We start from the raw sequence: 12,021 nt of genomic DNA, 5'->3' as shown, positions 1-12,021 counted from the left end.
TTCAACCCAACCCGCCTATTTGACCCTCTAATTTCATTTTTTTGTGCAGACTACCTGTCAAAGGCACTGGTCTTTAATTTTTTGCCCCTCAAATTGTTGGTCATTAATTTTTTCCCTTTTCCTAATACCATGAGGTTTGGGGTTCGAACCCGGCTCTCTCAACAAAAAAAAAAAAAATCACAAGGCAAAGTTTTATAGCAAAATTAGGCTTATTCGGGCAAAAGTTAGGCCTTAAGGCACAACTTTGCAAAATTCCAACCGAATTAAAAAAAAAAATTACCTTAATGCAAACCTCTACCTTAAAGTAGAGTTTTGACTTATGTCTAAACGCAAAACTTTTCCTGATCAGGTAGAATTTGACTGTAAATTCTAGCTAAGGCAGAGTAGCTTAGAATTTTTTTAAATTTTTGACGAACCCGAACGAAGGACAAAAATTTGAAGAGGAACCCGAATAGGGATAATAGTGCAAATTGTCCCCCTAATTTAAACCAAAAATCCACCCAAGACGACGCACGAACACTCGTGAGCGCGGGGGTCGAAGGTAATTTGCTTTCTGTTTTCTTTTGGTGGTGCAGGGGTTGCATATCGGAAGTCTGAACATTCTCATATCGAAAATGCAGCAGGTGAGTGGAACTAAACCCTAACTTTTACCCATTTGGGGCTCCTCTAATTAACATTACTTACTATTGATTTGTGGAAAAAAGGCTGGTACCTCAGGCTCTGAAGTGGAAGTAACATGGGAGGATCAGCAGAATATTAACAAATTTGGCAGATTGAATAACCGTCTTCACGAACTCCATGATGAAATCAAGATCGCTAAGGTAATATGCCCCGCCTCCTCTTTTTTAACACTCATGATACGTATTTCCACTTTCAGTAGGTTTGTGTATGTATTTGCGGGAAAAGTTAAGGAAATCCGATGTAGTTTTGGAATTAATTCATACTCAATCCAGAACTTAAAATATAGGAATCACTCATATCCATTCTGCTCTATTCAGGATGATTTATTCCAATCCAATACTTTAGGACCAATTGGGGTTCTTTGGAACTATAGTTTCTTTAAATATCACACTAATGACATACTAGTGACAAACACTAGAAGCGAATGTGAGTGTTAACCACAAAAATTAAGCTTTAATCCCAATAGTTGGTCTGATCTATATTGATCCATTGCTTTCGTTGTGTTATGTCTTTAGGTAGGTGCACGTTCTTTTCATATAGATCGTAGGTCTTTGTTGATGATTTAGATCTACTTTGTCCATTTTTATCACGTTCAATCATTATAATGTGGTACCCTTGAGCCAGTGCATATAGAGGCCTGCATATGACATGTCAGAAATTATAGAAAAGAGGTGGTTTTATCAAAAATTGTTGGTCCTACATGCTTCATGTGTATGAAAACCATACTTTTATAAGCTTTCTTGTTTGCTTTGAGGACCATACACGTCAACAATGCTCTCTTGTTCGTATTTAATACTCCCTCTATCCCATTTTATGTGACACTCTTCCTTTTTAGTTTCAAAAGAGTATCTTTCTGTATTTAGACACAATTTGACTTTAAGCTTTCCATTTTACTCTTAATATCATGATTTAAACATAACTGCCATGACATGTTTAAGACTACAAGTTCGAAAAAGCCTTCTTTTCTTTCTTAAACTTCTTGTCCAGTCAAACATGTTCGCATGAAATGAAGCATAGGGAGTATATGAGTTCAAGTACCGAGAAATTTATCCAGGCAATTAACTCTCCGCTTTCCTCCATTTGGCTCTTGAATCATGAGCAGCACAGAGTCGTTCATTGCCCACTATCATTCTCATTTGTTTGAGCAGTTGCAAACCTAAAACTTTTAAATTAATATATCTGTCTTCTCTAACAATTAAAACTTATGGTGAGACGGTTCACATAATTTAACATGGTATTAGAGTAGTTAGAGATAGTGGTTCAGTGTTCATCACCAATAGTCAAAATATTTCCACGTGATTGGCCGAGAAAAAAAGATTCAGGCACGCACATGAGGGGACTTGTTTGCATACCTAAAATAAGTAAAAGTGCAATTACAATTGAAACTACTGCACAAACAGACGTTTAGATGTGCAACAACTAGCTCTATCCCACCTGCATGGCTGTTAACTTTTGTGGAGTCAACAAGAAACTGGTTACCATTCTGTTTTGTAAATATGTGCAAGAGTAATAGTTAGAACATGCGTAATGCATATAGAGAGGTCACATCAAATCTATAATATAAAGTAGTATTGTCATGAATAATATGATTCTTTTAAATTGATAGAGTTTCATCTTTTTAAAGATTATATTATTGTGACAATCTAAACAAGAAAGTGGGTCAAGTAATATGGGATGGAATGAGTACATTAAAATTTAAAACTATGAGGTTCTGCAAAATTTAAGAGTTCTTCATGACTCTGAGTGGGCAGGCTTCTATTTTGCTTAGTATTATTTGGGGTATTTTCATTTTCCAGAAGATTGACACGTTAACGTTCTAACTTTAGAAGAGTATGGGCTAGGCAAGGGAGGATAAATTATTCTCGTAAGCTAATGAGCAAGTGTTTTCTCAAGTCCACCTGTAAACCTCAGTCATAGAAGGGGCCCTTGTTATGCTTCTAAGATAAGATAAACGGAACGAGAAGTTTCATTTTTGGCATCTGCTATATATCCACCTACACATACCAGATAGAGGTGAATCTTATGATCCTTGATGCTTTGTCAATTCCTCCATGAATCTTCTGTACTAGACGTGTTCTATCATTTTGTATGTTTAGATATTATTTTGTTAAACGCATCTATGTGCAGTGCAGAAGAAGGTTTACTGGTAATATCAGAATAATCTGTTGCTTTTAATGCTGATACATATTCGAAAAGCATATAAATGGGGGAGTCCATGAGTAAGCAAAGTTCAGCCCAACATTTTCATGTGGTCAACTTTTGGGTTTGCTTATATTAGAGAAAAGGACATAAATGGTCCCTTAACTATGAGAGTAGGTTCAAAATAGTCCCTTAACTATGCACTTAACGGTTTTGGTCCTTTAAGTTTGCCATAAGTTAACAAAAATGGTCCCTCAACTATGAGGGTTGGTTAAAAATAGTCCCTTAAGTATGCACTTAACAGTTTTGGTCTTTTAAGTTTGCCAAATGTTAACACTTTTAGTTTCCAACAAAATATTCATCGAACTCTGTTTGTTAGATTTGACGAGAACTATGAAAAAATTAGCGAGAACTCACATTTGGGTGTACACATTACTCAAGAAAAGGCCAAATACCTCAGGATAAAACCGACGGACATCAGTCTGTTATAGGAAAAAACAGAGGAAAAACCTACAGACTTGATAATGTCAGAAAATAGTGTCTCGGAACACAAAGACCGACGGACTCTGTCGATTAAAACCGAGGTAGTCTATCAGCTAAGTAAAATACACCAGACCTTAGAAATAAATTAGAAATAGCAGAAACTACAAAAATTATCACTACTAAAAACAAACGAAAAAAACGATGGACGGAAACCGATGGATAAAATCGAGGGACACTATTTTTTAATTTTTTTTAGCTTTTATTATTTTTTACGAAAACCAACGAACGAACGTCGGTTATTTTCAAGGAAAATGCGCAGAAACTATTTTTTTTTTAAAGAATCACTATGATGGAAGATTTTTTTTTCGGGTTTTCAGTAAAAATGAGTTTAGTGTATTTTACTTAGCCGATGGAGTCCGTCGGTCTTTGTGTTCCGAGACACTATTTTCTGACATTATCAAGTCTGTAGGTTTTTCCTCTGTTTTTTCCTATAACCGACTGATGTCCGTCGGCTTTATCCTGAGGTATTTGGCCTTTTCTTTAGTAATGCGTACACCCAAATGTGAGTTCTCGCTAATTTTTTCATAGTTCTCGTCAAATCTAACAAATAGAGTTCGATGAATATTTTGTCAAAGACTAAACGTGTTAACATTTGGCGAACTTAAAGGACCAAAACTGTTAAGTGCATACTTAAGGGACTATTTTTAACCAACCCTCATAGTTGAGGGACCATTTTTGTTAACTTGTGGCAAACTTAAAGGACCAAAACCGTTAAGTGCATAGTTAAGGGACTATTTTGAACCTACTCTCATAGTTAAGGGACCATTTATGTCCTTTTCTCGCTTATATTATGGTGAAGTGCAGAAAACTATTAGTTAGTGTGTACAAGTAAACAGGTGGATCTTGGATAGGAAGATCCCCTTGCTTGTGTCGAAAAAACGAAGGTAAAAGTGCAAGTGTTGATTATATATTATAGGTGTTTAACATACGGAATTTAGGAGGAAAGCAGTTTTGGGTGTAAATATTGTAGACTAGCTGCAAGTGATCCAGAGAAGCAGGACCTTTAGGCTAGCAAGAAATTTACATTGTTCGTCAAAAGTAACTGTCTTACTTCATGAGCAAGCTATGTGAAAAAAATTGCTAATCATGGCAATCTTATGATGGTTAAATTTCTCCCAACGTACTGTTCTGTCTCTACTAACTCCATTTAATCTTTCTCAGGAAACATGTGAAAATCTTGAGGACGCAAGCAATGAGCTAATTCTGACCGATGAAGAGATAGTACGCTTCCAGATAGGGGAAGTTTTTGCTCACGTGCCAAAGGATGAAGTGGAGACCAGGATAGAGAATATGAAAGAGGAGACTAGCAAGAACTTGGAGAAACTAGAGGAAGAGAAGGAATCAGTAGTTGCCCAGATGGCTGAACTTAAGAAGATATTATATGGAAAATTCAAGGATTCAATCAATCTTGAGGAGGACTAGTAAAATTTCATAATTTTCGTCTGCAACTTCGTTTGATTTTGCTCTTTGTGTTTAAGGGTATTCCTCTTGATTGGATTTTTCCATGTCTTGTGTCTTAAAACAGTTGGGATTCTTAATTGCCTCAAGAATATTTTAAACATGCAGGTTTTTTCTGTTTCTTTTCTTTTTCCCCCTTTCTTGGAGGGGACTGTATCAGCTGTACTTCTAATCAAGCTCTGCATTTTTGTTATTAACCGTTAACAAAAGCAAGCCTTGTCAGTTGGTACTGTTGGACCAGAAATTATTAATATTAAAGCTCAAAACTAAAGTTGAACTAGCAAGAGAACAAAAGATGCCTAATGCACTAATTCAAGGAACTGCGTTTTGATGCGCTTTTTTTTTTTTTTTTTTAAAAAAAAGAAATTATTACATAGAGGGTAGGGGAAGGGAAAATGGTGGAGGGGATTACAACGTGGGGATTCGAATTTTCACCAACAAGGTGAAAGTTCAGATAGCCAACCAACTGAGCTACTAGATCCTTACATTTTGACGTGCTTCGTTCTGCATCAACGCAACTTTCCTATAGAGAAACAAAGCTAAAATGATCGCCAAGTAGAGCGGATCTGGTTGATATTCTCTATCATTTATATGTTTGATTAAGCAGGAGTATATTAAATTTTCTAAATAGATTTTGCCAATTGGGTATCCAAATATATAGTGTTTTTGGTTCAAAATTAAAAATATAAAATGGTATGTATGTATCAAGGTGAGAGCCAGAGCAAATAGAATTGTGAAACTTTTACAATATATTCTAGGTAAGGTTATGAGAGAAAACTTCATTTCAATTTTTAATTTAAGAAATTTTCACATACCAATATGCACTCACACTTTTTATCTATTTAATTCAAAGGCAACTCATCCCGTGGAATTAAAAGGATAGGCTATAATTTAGTGAATTATAACGGAAGAAAGATTAATAATCATCTCTCCATAAATTCGCTTAATTAATTTTTCAAATCATTGAAGCCAATTTTTATTTGTACAAGATCTCTGCAAAATTAACTTCCAGTGATAAAAATAGATGAGTGAAGTAGAAATATTATGGGGTGAAGATTAAAGAGAGCCAACAAGGATAAAATAGTCCAAGAAACATGATTTTTTAGTTTTTTAACACATTCTCCAAGATAAACAAATTAATCTAAATCAACTCCCAATAAATGTCATAATCTTTTCAACCTACTCCATCAGTGTACCCAAACTAGAAAATCAAGAATTTCTAAAACCCCACCAACCAATCTTAGTTCCAAGGCCACGTTTTTCTTACAGAAAATTAATTTCTTGATAATAATAATAATACCCACAAGGTCAGCAGAAGCCGTACCCAATAAAAATTCCCCAAATTATCTCTCTTTTGCTGCAGTAGTCCAACACAATCTTGAACAACAAGTGTGTAGGTCTTTACCATCAACAAAATCCAGAAAAAATGGCAATCATCATCTCATCTTCAGCTATTGCTGCTACAACTCTCTCTTTATCCCTTACACCAAAACCTGTTTCTTCTTCTTCTTCAGCTGTTTCAACAGCCAAGATTCCAACTTTATGCTCCTCTTCTAGCTCACTCTTCTTCAACAGCAACAGGGCACTGTTTCTTGGTCCTGCTAGAAAAGTGACTAGCAGTGGAAAAAGGGGTCTTTCTTGCAAGTGTTTATTTGGGCTTGGAGTGCCTGAGCTGGCTGTGATTGCTGGTGTTGCTGCCCTTGTTTTTGGGCCTAAACAGTTGCCTGAAGTTGGCCGTACTATTGGCAAGACTGTCAAGAGTTTCCAACAGGTAACATTTCCAAGAAATTTAGTCCTTATATTGGATAGATAATTAAATCATGAACTACTTACACAATCAGGTCATTTGTTAGTTAATTATATGTAAGTCTCTTGTGATTAGCTGAAATTAGTAGTCTGATAGAAATGGTAACTAACTTTCAATAAGTATCTGTCAATTAATTAACTGTTTATCAAAAAAAGAAATAGATAATTCACCTACCGGAAATTTAGACATTTGATAACTTAAAAGAAAAATTGAACTTTTTAGATTTCAGAATAGTGGTAATTCATTAAGAATTTTGGTGAAAGATCATGTTTTTCTAATTTACTTTTGGGATTTGAAAAGGGTGTAACTATGTGGAGGTTGTTCTCGTATATTTTGCGTGTGCGATAGTTTCTGGCTCTGATTTGTGTGTTGGGTTTTTATGTTTTGACTTTGGAAATGAGTTTAGTCCCCTTTGGGTGAAAAGGGGAAGGTCTTGATGTGGAGAAAAAGAAATTCAAACCTCTAATGGGCCAGAGATAAGGTTTGATAGTTGGTTAGTAACTGAACGAGTTCTTTCTATGAGCTTGGGTTGGAAGAAGAAATTGAAATACTAGCTATTGTGCTGGTTGAAATACGAGGGAGAGAATGATTTTTTTTCCCCCTCATTTCCACTGGGATTTTGCTTGTGAGAGGATATATATTTCATAACATAAATTCTCATTTCTCTAGAATTTTCTTTGTGGCAATTGACATAGTCTTTAAATCTGCATTTGGTTCTAGTGAACAAGCTAGAAAAGGAGGCGTTGTATCTTGGAAAATGCATATGTCTTCGATGCAAATTCAAATGTTATGGATGTGCAAGACAAAGGAAAGTGAACTATCAGATGGTCATAAGCTTACAAAGCAAGCCTGAACCTTTAGGATGAGGGTTGTGAAACCATAAAAAAGAACATATAGATAAACATAATTATGTTAGTGTACCTGACATCTTAGATGAAGACGACCTCTAGAAGTAACTTCAATCATCAGGCAAGATGACGTAGTTTTTCTATTTTCATTGAGGGAAATCAGAATGCCTTTTGACTGTGAGATAAATTCGTACTTCATTCAGGGTGTTTTAAGTGCATATTATTACTCATACTCATAAGCTCTTACCAAAGTTTGAGTTAGACAAAATCCAGAGTTGAAATTCTTTGATCGTAATCAGAAGATATTCATCCTAATTGATGGTGCAGATGTATTGGTAATGAAATGGTGTTTCTATATAATGTGCTGGACTTCCATTACGCTTTTGAAGTTTAGCTTTAAGATGATGTAGATAAAAAATATCATGAAAATCATGGGAAAGTTCTGTGAATTATTATGGAGGGTAGAGCGTAGGAGCAGTCAAAGTTTTCGAAGGAATAGGTCTGGTGCACATCTTTCTGTTTGGCTTCAGAATTCCCGTATTTCTAGCGGGGATTTTGGTGATAGAATTTATTTTCTGGTGAAATGTTTGCAGATCAGATACATGGGAAAGCCACATTCTTGAATACAGACAGACATTTTACTTATCCTCCTCCTGAGAAGGGCCCAACTCAAGAAAAAGCAAGTCTTAAAAAAATGACAAGGCTTGGGAGAAAAGGCATAGCCTGCCTCTGTGACTAAATAGGAGTGAAAACACCCATTTTTCAAAAAAAAAAAAAAAAAGTTGGATATTGCCTGTTCTTCAATTAGAAATAGATAATTCATCAAGTCGATGATCTTCAGAATCTAGCATGGAACCTAGGTTGTCAAGTGGGCTCCCTCCCCCACTAAGTACCTAGGGATGCCTCTAGGTGCCAAAAACAAAACCAAAGAAATCTGGGATGAAGTTTTGGAGAGATGTAACAAGAAGCAGGCAAGGTGGAAAACTCAATACCTCTCTTTGGGTGGCAAAGTTAGACTCATTAATTCTGTCTTGGATGCCCTCCCTACATACATGATGTCTCTCTTCGCACTTCCCAAAGGAGTAGAGAAAAAGATTGACAAATTGAGACGAGACTTTCTTTGGCAAAGTAATAAAGTTGATGATGAAAGGAGATGCAAGAACCTAGTCAAATGGGACTCAATCATTTTGAACAAGAAAGAGAGTGGTCTGGGCATTAAGAACGTAGGATTACACAACAAAAGTTTGTTGCAGAAATGGCTATGGAGATTCAATTCAGAGGACAGTGTTTTATGGAAAAGATTCATTTCCCAGAAATATGGGATGCTAGATCAATTGATTACTAAAGAAGTTAATGGACCTTATGGTACTAGTGTATGGAAATCTATTAGGTTCCAGTGGAATGAATTCTGGGCTAATGTAGATATCATAGTTGGCGATGGCAGAAAGACTACTTTTTGGGCAGACCACTGGATTGGCCATAACAACCTTCAATCGACTTTCCCTGACTTATACTCTATAAGCCTCCAAGCTCAAGCACAAATCAGTCAAGTTTGGAGCCCTCAAGGGTTGGATCTTATTTTCAGAAGAGCTCTCAATGATTGGGAAATTGAAAGCCTAACCAATATGTTCCATCTTCTTAGCTTCCTTTGGAAGAACTTCAGTTTATCCTGACAGACTAAAATGGAGATTGAACAACAAAGGAACTTTCTCTATTAAGTCTGTTTACTGGAACCTCAACCATAGAACAACCTTGATGGAGATTAGGCCCTGGAAGCTCATTTGGAAAGTAAAAATTCCTTTCAAGGTCTCTTGTTTTGTTTGGTTGGTTGCGAGGAGGGCATGCCTGACCCGCGAGAAATTACAAAGAAGAGGTTTTTAGATCTGTTCAAGATGTTCCTTGTGTGGTCAAGATGGTGAAACCAATAAGCACCTTTTCTTACACTGCAACACAACTACAAATCTGTGGAACATGTTCTTTTGTATCCTTGGTATCAATTGGACTATGCCTAATACTACTGTGGAGCTTCTCAGATGCTAGAAGAGTGTAGGGAAGAGAGGTGGAGAAGAAGACTGGTGGCTGATCATCCCAGCTTGTGTTTGGTGGACAATTTGGAAGGAAAGGAACCCTAGAATTTTTTAGGGCACTAGTAGCTCTATCCAGAAAATTAGGATGAATTGTCTAAATCTCTTCTATTTTTGGTGTAAACAAAAGTTGTGGAGGGAGATAGGAGACCTGGTAGATTTAATAGGACAAGTGTAAATGTAAGTTTTTTTTTTTTTTTTTTGATGACATGGGAACCCGCAGCCGCTACCCTTCGGGTGCGCACAGGGTAAACCCAGCTCCTGTGTAAATGTAAGTTTTTGTTGGGTGCTCCTTATACTTTTGCTGTAAAGATTACAATTCAGCTTCAATTGAAGCTGAATTTTACTGTGAATACAAGTCGTTACCAATTTCAAAAAAAAAAAAAAAAAGAGTTGGAAATTGCCTGTTGCTTTTTAGGATTTTTCTTGAAGATTGAAGAGTTTTTGGGATCACGCAGTAGTTGTAAGGAAGTTTACACCATTGCTATTCTCTGTAGTATAGCTTATGTCTGTTGCTAAGAATATGGAAGCACAGAAAGATAAATATACGAGATTTGTCAGACCAGCCTCCGCAGAGAGTCCTCGTAGTGCTGATCTACACATTTCGCAGACTGAAGCTAAGTTTGTGAATACATCGTAGTTGAATAGTTCGGTAGGCAAAAGAATGAAGATAAGATGAGTAAGTACAATTAGTTAAATTGATGCATCTCTGTAAGTGTTGTTTGAGATAAAGAAATTGGAACTCTAAAGATTGCTCTTTCAGCACAAATAATATCAGGCTGCTATCTCTCTGAAGATTGCTCTTCCAGCACAAATAATATTAGGTCGCTGCTGAACCTACTTCCTTGCTTTATAAGGTGTTGGTGACTTCAGTATTCTGATTATTATGGTTTTGAGACTCGGTTAACCCGTCGTGTGTGCGCATTTGATGATGGAAGAGAATTGTATTGAGGGTGGCAATCAGGAAGATGGCTTGTCTATCACGATATGGGAAGATAAGTGACTCTGAAGATGGGTATCTCGGTGAGTCGGTGTTACCACTCTCTGGAGCTTTAATATGGTTGCTGATCTTTCTTGATCATGATGGTTATTGGTAGGAGTCAATTGTGAGTCCATCCTAAAGATCTGGTAGGATAGATGATGAATTTAGCATTTCCCAAAAAGGAGTTTGTAAAATCAGGGTATGGGTTAAAAGAGAGCAGTAAAAGAATGAGATTCAGTATAAAGACAGTTACTTTCCAAGGTTTCCTATTCACAGGTCTTTATCGGGGAAAAAGAGTTCCAATTCACAGGTGAGAGAGCAGCCTCTCCCTGTTCTTATGTCTCTACTACAATCTGTATTACATGGACTCCTTATACGGGTGCATGTAAAAAGACACATGCAACTAATTGCTGATTCTTAATGCATTTGTGAAGAATCTGCTCTAGCTTCCAAGTACACACATATCACTCTGTTCAATGTGGGTACATCAAGGCCAACAAATAAAACCCACATTCAACATCCTTAAATGATAGGGAAATGGCAAATGCGTACAAGCGAATCTGTAGTTCCAGAAGACTTTCTTGCTCTCAAGTGCTGAGATAATAGTTAAAAGACTTGTATATGGAATAGAGATGTGATCCCATCCTACATTTCTTTATTGTCTCATTGAAGTAGGAAGATATCTTTATTGAATTTACATAAGTAGGGTACCACTTGTGTGTTATAGCAGAATAATTTAAGATTCTCTTTTTATCGTCATACTTTTGGTTCAATGCTCTTGAATGATCTGGTTTTACTCAAAAAAAAATGCTCTTGAAGGCTATAGAAGGTGATCTTCTGAAGGAGATGCATTACATAATTTCTAACATATGTCATAATACAGGCAGCAAAGGAGTTTGAAACTGAGTTAAAAAAGGAGCCTGAGCCCCCAGTCGAAAAGGCCATAGAGGGTAGTCAAGATGAGAAGCAAGACGCTCAGGTTGCAAGCACCAACGAGAGTTCATAAAACCATATAATGTAGTTTGCCACTAGCTATAGCTTCTAGTTTTTTACTGTTCCTACAGCACGATTGTTTCTTGTATTTGACTAGTAATGTTGAGCTATTGTGTTTGATTTACATTCCTGCATTTACCCTCATTGACAGGTTAACCATGCCTTGGTTCCAACTCTTCATTTATTCGATATGGTTGCCATATTCAGCTAGGTTCCAGTAAAATACGCAACTATAAACATTGATACAAAACACACACACACAATTAGCGATAATCCTTGCGATGCTTCATAACCGCAGACGCTGCTCAAGTCGCAAGCCTATACCTTCGTGCAGAGCATTGAAGTCACAAGTCCTTGCCCTTCCATAGTCCTATTCTACTTTTATGCAAGTAAATTTCAACCATTTCCATAACATTTTTCCCCTAGATAATGACGGTGTTCACCAGCTTACCATGCAAATAACTTTTCCCCTTCGTTGTTTAAGCA

The 12,021-nt window shown here is 36.6% G+C and overlaps 2 protein-coding genes across 2 annotated transcripts; both read left to right on the top strand.

Annotated features, from left to right (window-relative positions):
- Nucleotides 1-464: 464 nt before the first annotated feature.
- LOC132645297 (prefoldin subunit 4) lies at nucleotides 465-4,943 on the top strand. The gene is made up of 3 exons (XM_060362207.1): nucleotides 465-623; nucleotides 705-821; nucleotides 4,525-4,943. Exons 1-3 carry the CDS (start codon nucleotides 615-617, stop codon nucleotides 4,783-4,785), a joined length of 387 nt encoding a protein of 128 aa, XP_060218190.1. The 5' UTR covers nucleotides 465-614; the 3' UTR covers nucleotides 4,786-4,943.
- A 1,058-nt stretch (nucleotides 4,944-6,001) lies between these two features.
- On the top strand, nucleotides 6,002-11,659 carry LOC132645296 (sec-independent protein translocase protein TATA, chloroplastic). Its single transcript, XM_060362205.1, has 2 exons — nucleotides 6,002-6,592; nucleotides 11,426-11,659. Exons 1-2 carry the CDS (start codon nucleotides 6,248-6,250, stop codon nucleotides 11,546-11,548), a joined length of 468 nt encoding a protein of 155 aa, XP_060218188.1. The 5' UTR covers nucleotides 6,002-6,247; the 3' UTR covers nucleotides 11,549-11,659.
- The last annotated feature ends 362 nt before the right edge of the window (nucleotides 11,660-12,021 follow it).

Source organism: Lycium barbarum, chromosome 6 (genome assembly GCF_019175385.1).
Source record: "Lycium barbarum isolate Lr01 chromosome 6, ASM1917538v2, whole genome shotgun sequence".
Classification (NCBI taxonomy): domain Eukaryota; kingdom Viridiplantae; phylum Streptophyta; class Magnoliopsida; order Solanales; family Solanaceae; genus Lycium; species Lycium barbarum.
Note: the sequence above shows the minus strand (reverse complement) of the source record. Positions and strands in the feature narration are given on the sequence as shown.